This window comes from Chinchilla lanigera, unplaced genomic scaffold (genome assembly GCF_000276665.1).
Source record: "Chinchilla lanigera isolate Chin_1 unplaced genomic scaffold, ChiLan1.0 scaffold00042, whole genome shotgun sequence".
NCBI classification, from domain to species: Eukaryota; Metazoa; Chordata; class Mammalia; order Rodentia; family Chinchillidae; genus Chinchilla; species Chinchilla lanigera.
The window spans coordinates 15,084,738-15,099,636 of NW_004955443.1; the positions used below are offsets into that span (position 1 = coordinate 15,084,738).

Genomic DNA, 14,899 nt, shown 5'->3' on the forward strand with positions numbered 1-14,899 from the left:
ATTGTGTTAAAGGTGCTGAACAACTTCACATTTTTGGTAAGTGTAATTCAAGTAAGAAAAGAAGCAAGAAAGAGAGAGAAGGCAGAGGATGTGACTCAGTGGTAGAGCTGTCATGTAGTATGTATAAAGCCTTGGATTCAACTGCAATTACTGGTAGAGGGGAAAATAAATTAGGGTGCAAATATGAACTTACCTAATTACTCTCCTGAGATCTAGTAGAATATACATACATACAAACATATATACAAACATACATACATACATACATACATACATGCTGCTGTTACCTATACCTTTTGGTGTTTGTTTTAATTGTTTGTAAATTCAAAGAAATCCTAGTGAAAAAAAGATAAAAGTATAAATTTATCATTGATCATCTTTTATTACATTCTAATTTACAGACATTAGCATTTCTTCTGGGCATGTTCTAAACACTTTCAAAACATGCCTTTTTCGAAGCCATGCAAAACTGCAAGCTTATTTATCAAGGCTGCAAAGGGTATACCAACAAATGATTGTAAGAGCAAGTCTTAATACCCTGAAGGAAATTAATGTTTCTAAGATGGACATATCTGCACTTCAAGTTCCAGGCTAGTTTGTGGCCAGTATAAGATCTTTGGAAAACACAAGAGCTTGTTTTAAATAGCTACTATATTACTAAGAGGCACTTAGAGTGTGACAGGCACTGTTCTGTGTTGCTTTCAGACCCATTCTGAATCCTTAGCTAGACCTGTGTCACATTTCTAAACCTTTCTTTCATAACAGCTATTATGTACAGTTGCTCTCACTTTATATCAGGCAGTACTGTGAGGGTTCTATACTAATTTACATATAATATATTCACCGAACCATGTTTCCTAATAATGTCATGACAGTGTGCTCTAATCTTCACTTAAACATGAGAAATTAGGAAATGTGCCCAATATTGTTCAAACTGGTTCATAACCAATGCATTAAACACTTAATATTTAGCAATTGTGTAAAATTCAAATTGCATATTTCCAAAAGAACACCATGAAAGGAACAAAAAATAGTAATTCAAGTACTGTATCTGTGAAAAGAGGTAAATTGAAACATCACTCTCATATCAAATCATTGTCAAGTAACATCAGATCAAAAATTAACAGCAACCACAAAACTAAAAAGAATGTAGATATAACACATCTTTGAGTTTGTCTCAAAGTAAATGTTTGCTAAACAATCTTTATATCAGAATTTCACATTTATCTTCATTCCAAGAAACAGAATTTTCAACTAATTATATACCATCAATTAAAAATCCATTATACTTATATACTTATTATGTCATTCTCCCCAGTTTCCTACTAAACAAAAAAGTAGCCTCTTGAATGGACACGTTAAACAGAGAAAAGAGACAGGAAAAATACAAATGACTTTGTTCTTACAGAGTTTTACATAAAAATAAATTTGGACTCCAAAATAAGCAGTTCTGTGTCCAATTAATTACCATTAAGTTCTGAAATAACCAAAGTTAAACTCCTAGTGGTGTCTCTACATTAACTGATAAAAGCTGTGGAAGAATTGTGAGAGAGAAAAAAGGAATCCACTGTGAATCTCCTATACACAGACTCAAAGTAAACTCGTAGCTTAATTATACAATCATAAAAGAGGAAGCCAACAGCCTCTAGTGACAGAGAAGGCAAGCTCCACAGAATCAGATACTAGTCAGAGACTTACACTATTTTATTCTTTGCCTGTTTTCAATTGGGAGAAGTGTAAAATGAAAACAAAAACACCTCCAGAAGGTTTGCTCTGTTTCATAGCTTAATATCCACAATTATCTTGCCCAATCTTTATGCTGTTTTGAAAAGGCAGATCCCATCTTCTGGCAGATGACTGTCTTTGGCCCAGCCAAAGAATCCATCCCATGTAATAAAGACAAACATATACAATACAAATATGTTCTCACTGGGGAAGGGAGAGCGGATGAAAGAACGCTTTCATGTCATGCACATGATAAATTATCTCTAAGACACATTTTCCCCCTTCAGGCCTGTCCAAAGGCAGAATTCTATTGCGACTCTCCAGAATGCTATCCTTTGTAAGTCATTTCAATAGCTCTTAATAGAATCTGATGCATCACATTACATATTCAAAAATATGATTACCCACATTCATATCTTTTATGTTCGTTCCCCACATAGTAAGAGGTACTTTTATTACAAAATCTCAGTGAACTCTTCAGGTATTGATTTATGGTCACTTGGGATTCAAAATGTAGTTCACTGAATTCTGTTGCATATATAGTAATTGGATATATTTTAATTTCTGGAAGTAATTTTTTAAAGTATCTGTTCTGGATTCAAAAATATTTCCTATGTACATTCTGTTATTTGAAAATGAATAATTGCTTTTCGCTCTGGTGACATATGTCACAGCTATCACCAACACAAAAGCTTGGACTTCTTTTTTTCACTTTCTTCATTAAACCTATTGGGAGTACAATGGCTTAGGTCACAACATGAAACATCATGCTAATTAAAGTACTAATTAACTGGTCTAAGAAATATATTGCATGAAAAAGATGGCTGTGTTACTTTTTTTTGTGTGTGTGTCATTTTGGTTTGGTAACCACTAATTTAGAATCTTCTAATCATGCTCTTTAATCCAAACATTACTCTCAGCTGACAAAAGCACACGATTAAGTATCCCAGTACAAGATACAGATTATATTTTTTGTGAGTATTAAAAATGGGCACTTGAAAAATGAAAGAGCCTATGTTTTTAGAGCCCATGGTATTCATTTGCATACAATCTATAAAGTAAGACTAATTGGAAGTCAGCCTCACAAACACTTTCGGGAACTTTCCAATCTAAATAACAAGGCATTTATGTGTCTACTCGTCAAAAAATTTTTATTAAAAAGGCCTATATGAAAAATTTCTGTGTAACCTTAGTATTGTCAGTGCCTTTCTTTAACACATAATTAATTCAATTACATAACTTTAACAATCAGATTTCCACTTTGGGTTAAAAATGACATAAACTTCTATGTAATAATTATACAAGATTTTTTTGTAAAGTAAAACAGCAAAAAGTTACCACATTGGCATTGTGCCCATCCGTAGTGCATTATCAAGAGGCAGCCGGTTTCTGATCTTTCTGGAATGCACATACCAAATGTCTGGTTCTTTCATGAGCCTGACACAAATAGGAGGAAAAAAAAAATACCTTGCTGACCCTCCTGTTACAGCTAGACACAGAGAACTGAAAGATTAGAGACCTGGATCCCCCTCAGCTCCCACTGGGACAGAATTTTCACAGACACAACTGAGCACTAACAATTAGAAAGAGGGCTAAGCTGTACCTGATTTCACAGCTCCAGTCTTTTAAAATAGGAAATGTTGGTCCTTCCCCTAACATCTAAGGATATAGGCTAGAAGATATTCATTTGTAACCACATTAATTTTAACTCCTTATTAGGAATGCACAAAAAAAGCCCCATCAAGATAAGCTACTATGGTGGTGCTAACAATAATAAAAATACAGAGTAGCCAGCTTTTTCATTAAATAAAGAAAAGTTAATGAAATTTGTAGGCTAATAAAAATCTGAAGTTGATTTTGTGTTTCTTAGCTGTCCAGTTGCTAAGCTGAGATAGGAGTTTAAAACAGAAGATGGCGTGCTACCAAAACTACAGAAACGTGTTTGACGACCCCGTTTTCAATTCACAGATGTTAATCAACCTACAGTGTTTTAATACTGGTTTCAAATAGGCAAAACTGATGGCAACTGTGTATTATTTTAACCTTGCTAGTGTATTTCCTAGCTAATAACTAGGTTTCAGATACAAGTCACTGAGTTTCCAGATATTAAACATTTAACTTAATTCAGCAAACCTTTATTTTGGATACATTTCATACATTTAAGATCATATCATGTAAGATGAGAAGCATATTTGCTACTTAATGAGTCTGAAAGTAAAGCCTTTATTGTATGTTACAGACAATTGTTAAATAATAGCCAATAATAATTACTGCTTATTTGTTCATTGGTCATCATAATCCACATTTCCATGAGAGTTTAACAAAACATTTATAATCTTAGGTTGCACATATTTTAACCTTCTAATAAAGAATCATATACTCTTATGACTGAGGCCGAAGTGCTTGTAAAAACTGTTCTGCAGTCTTTTAAGAACTTTCATTATTGGCTTGTGACAACTTTGATTTTGGCTGTCACAGTTTCCTCTCAATTGTCTATGGCTGAAAAAGGTGTAGCTTACAGAGTCTTAAGATTTTACATTACAGAAAACCAGAGACTGAAGTATTTTCCCAGAGAACCTGTATCTGCCTCATTTTGCTGAGTTTTAAACCAAAATATATGGATAATAGGGGAAGATTTGGTTTTGCCTTTTCTATAGGTGTTTTCATTTCACCTTCTGATAGTGAATTGGTCTACTTGAGGCCATGAATATCTGCCAGCAGCCACTCTCCTCTATCCTTATGTCAGTTACAAACACAATAAAAAATTGATAATGGCCAACATTTATTGAATTCTTGTTATGCCAGCCACATACTGATGAGATTAATTTAATTTAATGATGGTAGCTAAGTTGTGAATTTGACTCTGCTATTAACTTTATATTACATGTGAAGAAATGGATGTAGGAAGATGCAATGTTTCCCAAGGTCACCAGTGTGTGAATGTGTGAATCACATTTCAAAACCAAGCAGCCTGGATTCCAAACATTGCACTCGTATCCGCTAGGTTTTCCTGCCACTGCAGCACATGGCTTGCACTGCTGTGTCTTCATTAGCTTGTCAGCTCTCCTTGCCAATTTATTTTCCTCAGTTGGAAATACTGGAATACTGGATTCTAACAGTAAAATCTTCATTTTCAATGAAATTACTATGCATATTTAAAATAATATGTGTTGAACCCACGAAACAAATGAAATGGGAAATAATTTTCTGTTTTTCCTGTCTACAATAGTTAAAGCCAACTTCTGTGTCAGCTTCCATCTTCATCCAATATGTCGGTGAGCTAGACTCTCTGAACATTTAAGTTAGGAAGGTTGGACTCATTCAGCCTGCTGAATGTGTGACCTAAAGAATCAAGGAATTCATTCCTCTACCCTCAAACAGTAACAGAACCTAACTTGTACTGCCGTTTATAATGCTGTTTATCATCAAAGCTCCGTGGCCCAGCTGTTGAGTGTGACCTCTCGTTTTTGTTTTTTTTTTGGGTGGGGGTACCAGGAATCAAACTCATGACCTCAGGGTTGCCAGGGAAGTGCTTATATCATTGAGCTATATCCACACCCCCGAGTGTGACTTCTGGAATGAGACTGTTAAGGGTTCAAAGCCCAGCTCTACATCTAGCTAGTACGTAACTTTACCAAGTACTGAAAGGTTATGCTTCATTTTCCTTACATGTAAAATGAGAATCATGACAATAATAACATCGACTTCATGAGGTTGGTGAGACTATTAAAGAGAACAATTAAAATACTGCCTGCATAGAGCTGACTCTCAGTAATGTCACTTTAAAAAGTAATCAGAGAAATAGTAAAAATAGTTCAACTAATCCATATTTATCAAAACTAGGAGGCAAATAATAGTTGTCAAAAATAATAAATACAACCAAAAGCAAACATCTTAATGTTGAACATATTTTAAAATGTATTTTATATTTTATTGACATATTTCTTCTGATGGGAACCCGATGATGGCTTCTGAACACAACTTTTCATTGCGCGATTCTCATTCCCAGTTGCTTCGATACTTTCTACAACTATTTTTTTTTCTTCACCCAGGTTTGCTCCCAAACAGAAGAAGAAAGGGTGTAAGATATTTAGAATAGTGGAGTGCAGGAAAAGCTGTCTCCAACTCTCCCCTCTAAACTTCTAATCTTGTAAAATCGAGAATAGATGTGACAAAATTGTATTTTATTCTCTTAATGAGTTCCCTAAATGACCATAAATTACATTAAATGAAAAATGTTCACTGTGTAAATAAGAATCCCTGATGATTATGCACACCACCTGACTGATTATGAAATTGATATTTTTCAAGTCATTATGCTAAAAAAATATACATATATGTTATATATACATATATATGTTTTATATAGGTTATATGTAACATATATATACACATTTATTTATGTGACTATGGCACATATATATTTAAACATGTATATGTATGTTTTCATTTTGCTTCCTATTATTTTCCTAGCATTCAGTGGTTGGTGTAGCAGCAGGAAGCTAACATACAAATATTATTTTCCGTGTGAGGCACTCTGAGACTAAACATTAACCGTGAGATTGTCACGGTCACAAGACTTATCTGCCTGTTGATTCTTCTAAGCACAGAATTACCACTAGATGGAAAAACCTCCAGCAACAAACATCTGGGGCTAGTGCTTGCTTCTCCTCTGTACTCAGCTGGGCTGATCCAAGTCCAGAAATGCCTTTGAAGTTATGGAGACCTTCATGTACTGGTCAATCCTGGGGGTTGGGACACAGAGCAAGAAAAACTGGTTCCCTCACAATGTATTCTGCCAGGGAATGCAGTCAACTCAAAGAGGAACCAAAAGGTTTTCTCTGTTACACACTGACTGATTTTGTACTTGCCTGCTGCTTGCTTCATTTAACTTTGGGTGAGCTACTGATCCCCAGAACATGATTATTTATGCCCTGGCACATATTTCCATTAGGGTAAATGAAGAGCACAGGAGTAAAAACTGTGAACTCATATTCTGCCTTAGCTTTCAGGCTTGTACTGTGTTTTGGGTCAATTTAGCTGGAAAACAACACATGATTTTCTTAACACTGATGATCCGAATTGCTTATTAATGCAATTAATGTTACATAATGTTTTCCAGTATTTCTAATGTATCAATACCTTAGAATTTAAGTGTGAAAATTACCTTAAAATTGATGGTAAAATCCAGAAACTAACTTGATTGCTTGAAACTTCAAATATATCCCTCATGTCTCACTCTTAATTGGTAGGACAAAATTTGACATCAAGACTTGTAACTTGTCAGGAATTATTTTTCGATTCTTCCAAATTTATCCATCAATCCTTTTCCTTATCTTTAGTATCTAAGCTCTTTGTTCTCCACTGGGAAATAAAGAAGATATATTCTAAAGACCAGTGATATAAACATATTTTACATCCCATTATGTTTGAAGAGAGTATTAAAGTAGGAAATATAGCCATCTTATAGTTTTCTTTTATTGTTTTGGTCACAGAAAAATATTCAATACAATAGAATCATACAGTTTATAGACATAATTTATTATAATAGCATAAATAAAGACAAAAATCTCTGTAATATTATAGATAGGATTCCAACTGCAATCGATTGTCACACAGAAAGAAGAGGTAAAAATTTCAACTATAAAGTTAATCACCAAGATAAAAAGCAATGATTACAAATACCAGAGAACAGTAGTTTCAAAATTATTATGGCACATGGTGAATACAAAAAATATTTTTCAATCTGTTTCAAATATTCCCTACCTTACTTCTATTAACATATGATTTGTTTGTTATATAATTTCGATTAAAGAAAAGTTGGGGGAACACATGTTACTTGTCGGTAGGATTAAAAGGTTAGTTAAAAACTAGCTATTTCCCTAGTCCCATCTATGAGAGCATCCAAGATTCATTCACATCTTTTCATTAAGTGAAGCAGCCTGACAGATGATAATATGACTTTTCAACTGTGTGCAGACTGATTTCACATGAGCCTACTCTCATTATTTTCAGACATTGGTGCCATCTTAATTTAAATGGTTCAATTGCTTTAAATATTATATTTAATTGGAATATTTTTGCAGCAGTCATTCTATTTTAGAATTGCTTCCTTTGTGAATAATAATCTTTAATAATAACAGAGATGAAATGGCTTAAGACAGTTTACTCTACCTCTTTACATTCTAGGTAACAAACCAAAGTGCAAATGCTAATCATTAAATTTTGCCACCTTTCACTTACACACACACACACACACACACACAAATGCAGACACATACATTCACACCCATACAAAAATTTTGCTTTCTATTTATACAGTGTTTTGGGTATCTTCAACTAAGCAAGTAACTATAATGCAAAGAGGTACATCCTGCATGCAATTCATCCTTAATAAAAGAATAAAGGCCCTCCCCTATATCCATAATGCATAGGACCACAAATTTAAAAGGCCAGTTTCCTATTGATATGATGGCCATACATTCCTTGAACATTTACGTGGCTAATCCTAAATTCAATTGGAAATTGTGTAAAATGTCTGTGAGACACATTGTGACCTATCATTCTGATTTTAGAACATAATAAATTATCTTTTGACAAGTATTAGAATGGCCTAAATTTTATTTCTTCTCATGTCCTCTGGTTTCTCACTTTCCCTGATTGGCAGTAGTGTTTCTTCTTAATGCTTCATTAAATAGCATTGAATTGATTAGTTTTCTTGGAAGTCGGTCCTGAGGTATACATTTCCATTTTCTTTGTTGATCTAGCACAGGCTCACATGATTCCTACATTATACATCCAATAAGTTCAAGCAAGGCAAATGAAATCATATCTACGTGTATCTCCACATTATGAACTACAAACAGGAACAGGCTACATATCCCCAATCTCTGCTTGGGTACATTCAGGCGCAAACTGAAGAAAAAGGATGTCCTGTTGTTCTGTTCATACTCCTGAGCACGGTGATATCTGATTCTCTTTCTCCACAGTAATTGATAAGATTGCAAAACCTCTCTCACATCCCTCCTTTATCCCATACTGAGAGCTTGATTTCCTTTCACTTGTTTGCAAAATATAGTTTGATTCCTTTGCACAAAGATCCTATTTTAAAGTCATTTTTGTTTCCCTCAAAATTAGGGCTTCGCTTTAATTAGCTAGTCATCCAGCCCCTTGCGAGTCACTTTCTTTTTACACGAGACAGTCCAGGTCTATTAGGATCCAACATATTGAGTTGGAACATGACATGTGTTTCACTTACGAGCATATACATTCATTTTACAGGATTCCTCAATGTGGCCAAGGGATTTCGTGGTCTGCATTGTATCCACCTACAAAAAATACAAAAATATATGTCTGCTTTACAGGGATGTGGGTAGGGTTTTGCCAGCCTAGTTCCAAAGTCTGAACTGCACATCTTGGCTGGCGATATTCCTTCCTTCTTCAAGACGTATTTGCAATGGCCATAACCTTTTTGGGGAAGTTACAGAGATATAATTGTTCTCACTACAGTGAGCAGACTGTGGGCATCTAAACCAATATATCTCGTAACATCAAGTAATCTCTGTATGACAAAAAATATTTGCATAGTTTAAGGAAATTTGAAATGATTGTATTTTAGAGTTCCAGATTTTCAAAGCTTTAAAAAGACAAGAGAGGAGTTGGAGGTGGTATTCTGTCTTTGCTTGTACTATAAACATAAATAAAAAGGAAATAGTAATTTTAATCTTAGTACTTGTACAACTTGCACACTTCCAGGATCTCAGAAATGTGAGCTTTACCTGAATGAGTAGTTCTGGCCATTAAACACAATCAGTAGATAGTTCGTTCTCTCCTCACAGAAATTCAGGCAATTTGCATGTTATCTACAAATGACTTGCTGATCATTGGTCAAGGAAGACTTACTCTACCTTTCAATGTCAACTAAAACTAGAAATTCCACCTGAGCCAGGTATTCTCTTCTAGGTATCTTCTGAAAAGTGCTGAAGACATACCACAGTGATACAGGCATACAACTTAGAATAATTACATTTTGGAAGCAGCCTATCTGTCCATCCACAGATGAATCAATTAAAAAAAAATTGGTATTTATACACAATAAAGCACTACGCTGCCATAAAGAAGGATAAACTTGAGGCCTTTGTAGGAAAATGGATGCACCTTGAGACCGTAATATTAAGCAAAATAATTCAGACACACAAGCTTAAATATCACATGGTTTCTCTTATATGAGAAATCCAAAATATAAATAAGTTAAACAGTAAAATAATAGATAAGAGGAAATAAGGAAATAGATCTTTTGCTAAACAGAAAGGGACCAAGAAAGGGATGGATGAGGAAAGTGGGCGGAGATTAAACAAACAGTTAAGATATCTTATGTACATGTACCAATGCCACCATAGTGAATTTAGTCATTATGTATTGCACACATATACTGATAAAAATAAAGATTTTTAAAAATCATTACTCTTAAAGGACAACATTTTCCAACTTCCTAATTAGTTTGCGTAAATAAAAGTGATGATAAATACTTCTCCAAAACATTTGGTGCTAATGTCATTTTTAAAAAGTATTAAATATTTCTCTGAGCTTGTGGCCTTAAGGATCACAAGGACACAAGCGCCATTTTCCAGTGTGTGGTGGAATTGATGTTAGTCAAATCTTTAGTAAGTCTGAACTTTGCCAAAGAAGATAACAAATCATTTTCAGGAAGTAAAAATGATATAACTTACTACCCAAAATATTGATTTTTACAACCTCAGGTCAGAAAAGAGAAAGCCACATATTCTAATTTCCAATGCAGTAACATATCACCCTACGAAATCCAGGCCTAGAAAATAAGTGGTAATTTTTCCCCTGAACTCTTGATCAACTTATTTTTGAAAGTAAATGGTATAATAAAACAGTAACATCTAATTTTAAAATTAATTGCTCATACTCAAGAGCACAAATACTTTGAAAATTACTCTGACAGTGGATTATTGGTATTAGCTATTTAAATTTCCGCAAGTTTAAAATGTCTTAATCTTTAATTAAATTCCATGTACTCAAAGAAAGAAGAATATTGTTTTATTTTCTAGCAGGCAAAAAGCGAACATACAATAATGTAGTATATTGTAGTTAATTACATAAAAAGGCCACACATGTCACCAATTTAAATTTTAGCTTAAGATGAAATTAAATTTATACAAGCATATCACTACACATTTCATTTCAAAGTTCCTTACACACAAGTGAATGGTAAGTATTTGAGAGTTTTGGATTTTTTGTTTTACTTGTGAACCAACTGCAACCTCATAGCTATAAGGCAGCTCAAGGCAACACTAGGTCTTCCTGTAATGTACTCTTAGTCTATATGATGCATGTCCAAAGCACTTTATTAAGTTCTCCTTTTAAAAAATGTAAAGCATGATGTACATTAAATCATGTACTAACCAGGAATACATTTTTATTTCCAATTTTAAAAGTCATAATAAGAAAACATATATCTTATAGAAAAGATTACATTAAAATAATTTTACCACCCCAAAGCATTTATCAAATGTTAATTTTCTGAAACAGTCATTTAATTTCTATGTCCTACAGAAGTAGCTTCGATGTAATCCGAGAGGGCAAACCTCATGCCCAGTATGTCTATGGCTTCTTTCACAATATCTGCATATGTGGGACTCACAAAATAACTGGGTTAGTGAATGAATACACATTAAGGAATATATAAACCATACTACAAGTCATATTATATCATCACCCATAACTAGTCCTGAAAGCTTGATATCACGTGGAAATCTTTTCATTTCTTTTGCTTATCATATAACTCTGGATTGTGGATCATACCTCTTTTAACTGCAACAAATATTCTGTATTTTACTAGCATGTTATTAATCCCATCACTCTAATATTTTCTGATAACCTACAGGTTTTACTAAGCTTCTTTCTTTTTACTCTTTCCTATATAGCAGCCATTCTCTTTTCTTAAACGGAAGAGACTATGTGGAGTTTTCTGAAAAGCTCTTAATAAATGAATAAAAGAGTGAAACAATTTTTAAAGAAAAATCTGTGATCTCAAAATGTTTCATTCTATATTTGCAAATTCTGGATTATAATTTTAATTTATAATCACAATCAAGAATATAATGCATTTAAGTAATATATTCACCATCGGGCCACGCAGCATAATGAAGTACTTTTATTAAAATGTTATTCTGAAACAGAACTACCTCTGATTTCATAAGTTAACTACTTAAGAGTGGGCTTCTGTTCTTGTTTTTGGGTTTTAAGCTTTGATTCACAGAAAAAATGCAACTGTGTATTAATATTCACTTGTCATTAAAGCGAAGACAAATAGATTTTTTTCCTTACCATTAAAGATTAACATTTAGAAACAAAAGTTCTCATCTCAAATCACTTACTGAGGACATCACGAACTACTTAGGAATCAAGTTCTGAAAAAGGCAGTTGGTGAGGGTTGGAGTGAAATGGATATTACCAACATGTGTTTGTTTTGATGTGAATCAGCTAATTAAAATGGCCCTGGAAGCAATTTTCAGATGAATGCCACTGAGGCAATAGGCTCCAGTAAATCAGACCCTACCCACCTCTCAGTCTGTTCTAATTCAGGTGAAGTTGTAGAGGAACAGCCTAGGTCTCTGCCTTTCAACCTTTCTCCTCAATTTATTCCATCCTCTGGACAACACACACACAGGTGATAAAGCCGTATCATTCCCAGACCATCGCCTAACCCTGTCTCCTTCAGCTTCCATTTCCTAACTCAGACAGTGAATTAAGGCAAGAGTTTAATTTACAAAATGTATCCATAGAAAGCTGAATTATAAAAGCTTAGTCATTCCTTTCTCCAGTTCTCCATGATCAGGTGACCACAGGACACCGAGTTATTTAGAGAACAGGATTTGGACTCAGAACATTATGAAATACTCACACAGGAATAGATCTGCTATCTATGATTCTAAAAATCTTCTGCATAAGCCAACAGGAAAATATAGATAGGTAGTTTGGTAGGTAGAAAGACAAATAGACAGAGATAGGGTACGTATCTGTTTTTCTACTTATATTTTAAGGTATGCTTTGACACTAAATAGTCTATGTAAGTGGTATAGATTAAATACAAATATCTGTTGAACATATTTCCTTCTAAGCAGTAATGTAAAAGGATCCTATGAATATTCATTACTTTTCCTTGACTGATGTTCACATTCAGGAAACAGTAAAAGGTAATATGGGAGAAGCAAAGCATATACCATAACACAGAAAACTAAAATGATGTCAGTTCCCACAATGTAGGAACAAAAAGTTGGAATTAATGTTAGAATATAACTGACTAGAATACAAGCGGAACCAGGGAACTCAAAATGTATCTGTTTTCCTACCCCAAAACATAGCACTTGGCATTTGAGGAGACAGAAGAAGCAAGAAGGCTTCTCTTAATCTAATCCAGCCCTGCTCCCCAAAGCGCGCTATAAAACTCTCAGTTGAGAGATGTGCACAGCTGAGGTGCATGCAGCCCTGGAGGAAAAGCACATCCTTATCTCTGTAAAAACAGGGACAACCTAAACCACCAAGCCTTGCTTAGTTCTCCCCAGTTTATACCCCTTAGCTCATACCCTGCCCACTTCTTTATTAAATCTAAGCATAAAAAACATACACGTTTACCTGTTTCTTCACATCTTCATTTCCTTATGAAATAAAGAAAATAAATATGTAAAACTTGTATATTAAATAAATTTGTATGCTTTTCTCTTCTTAACCTTAACCTTTAACCAGGAGGCCTGAGTATGAACCTAGCAATGAATGAGGTGAGAAAAATCTTTCCTCCCCTGCAATGTTTATCACAAAACTACTTAAATGTCTAATGTAACCTCAAAAAGTCCTTGTGAAGAAAGGTTTACAATTTTGCTCATTTTGCATTTGAGGGAATTGGAGCTCAGAGAGCTTAATCTTCTTATATAATATTATATAGATAAGTGGTAAAATCAGAGCCTCAAAGCAAGATTTTTGGCTCCTAATCAAATATATTTTTCTGCTTCACTGTTTGCTTGTAATTTTTTTTTAAGATCTGACTAAATTTTAAAAATAGTCAACTAAATTATAAGTAAACTTAGGTGAGTTTTCTAAACTATTATAAGTGAAACTCACTTCTAGAAGCCTGTGCATTTATCAGACTCTGTCATAATCATTTAAATTACAAAGATTCTATCATTATTTAAACTGATGAATATAAAAAATGCAATTTCAACACAACTTAAGGTTATTTAAATTTTTTAAAAAGAAAAAAGAAATGAAATAAGATCAGTTCTACTGAATAGAAGGAAAGGAAATCTGTACCCTCTCACATTTGTGAACATTCCCACTCACACACACACACACACACACACACACACACACACACATACACACACACAGGGGCCATTCAAGAACACTTGCAACTACACTCTTTAAAAAAAAAAAAGATTTTTGGAATCTTAATCAACTATTTTTTAGGCTAGGTAAGCAAAGAGGATAAGAAAATAGGTACTTGGCCCTGACTCCAGAATATGAATGATTTGAGGCCGAAGAAAAGAATGCTTTGGGTTGAATAGCCAAGTGATCAATATTTATTGACTAGCTGCCAGTTACAAGCATAGAATCTCAGTGTTAGAATGAATGCCAAAGGTTATAGCATCCAGTCATATACGCGGCATGGAAGGAAATGCTGAGCAACATTGGAGACAGTCCTAGTTCTGAGGAAATATTTATGTATCTTTTGAAGACATATGTAAACATATGAAAATAAATGCATTAGTAACCTTGGAGAGAAAAAGAAAAAAGGCAAGTAGTTAAAACTACAAAAGACCCAAACAAGGAGATGAGAAGAGACTCTGGTGAGGGTTATAGGTGGGGTCCTTGACTAATGGAACCTAAATCTGGGTCTTCAAAGATATCTAAGCTGTTGATCCATGGAAAGGAGAGCAAATGGCATCCAGCAATGGGGGATTTATGAGAAGATAAGAGGTGAGGTCAGAAAGCTGTGAGAAATCTCCCTGGAGATTTCCTTCCAAATTTGTCCTGAACTGTTTTCCCTATTTTTTTTTTTTTGTACTTAGTTCAAATTCACACATAGTAGAAATCAGTGTAAAAAGAAAAATAAAATATAATTGTGTCAAATGTCCTCAGTTGCAAAATT

The 14,899-nt window shown here is 34.0% G+C and overlaps 1 protein-coding gene across 10 annotated transcripts in view; it reads right to left on the reverse strand.

The window, feature by feature from the left end:
• Pcdh7 (protocadherin 7) overlaps window positions 1–14,899 on the reverse strand; it is a 394,384-nt gene that overhangs the window by 318,744 nt on the left and 60,741 nt on the right. Inside the window, exon 2 of one of the 10 annotated variants that reach the window (XM_005392023.2) lies at window positions 6,319–9,053. The exons of the other annotated variants lie outside the window; for them this stretch is intronic. Within the exon in view, the coding sequence (XP_005392080.1) occupies window positions 8,976–9,053 (78 nt within the window). The 3' untranslated portion in view covers window positions 6,319–8,975. Of the gene's footprint in view, window positions 1–6,318; window positions 9,054–14,899 lie in introns of those variants that run through there. 10 annotated transcript variants of the gene reach the window in all.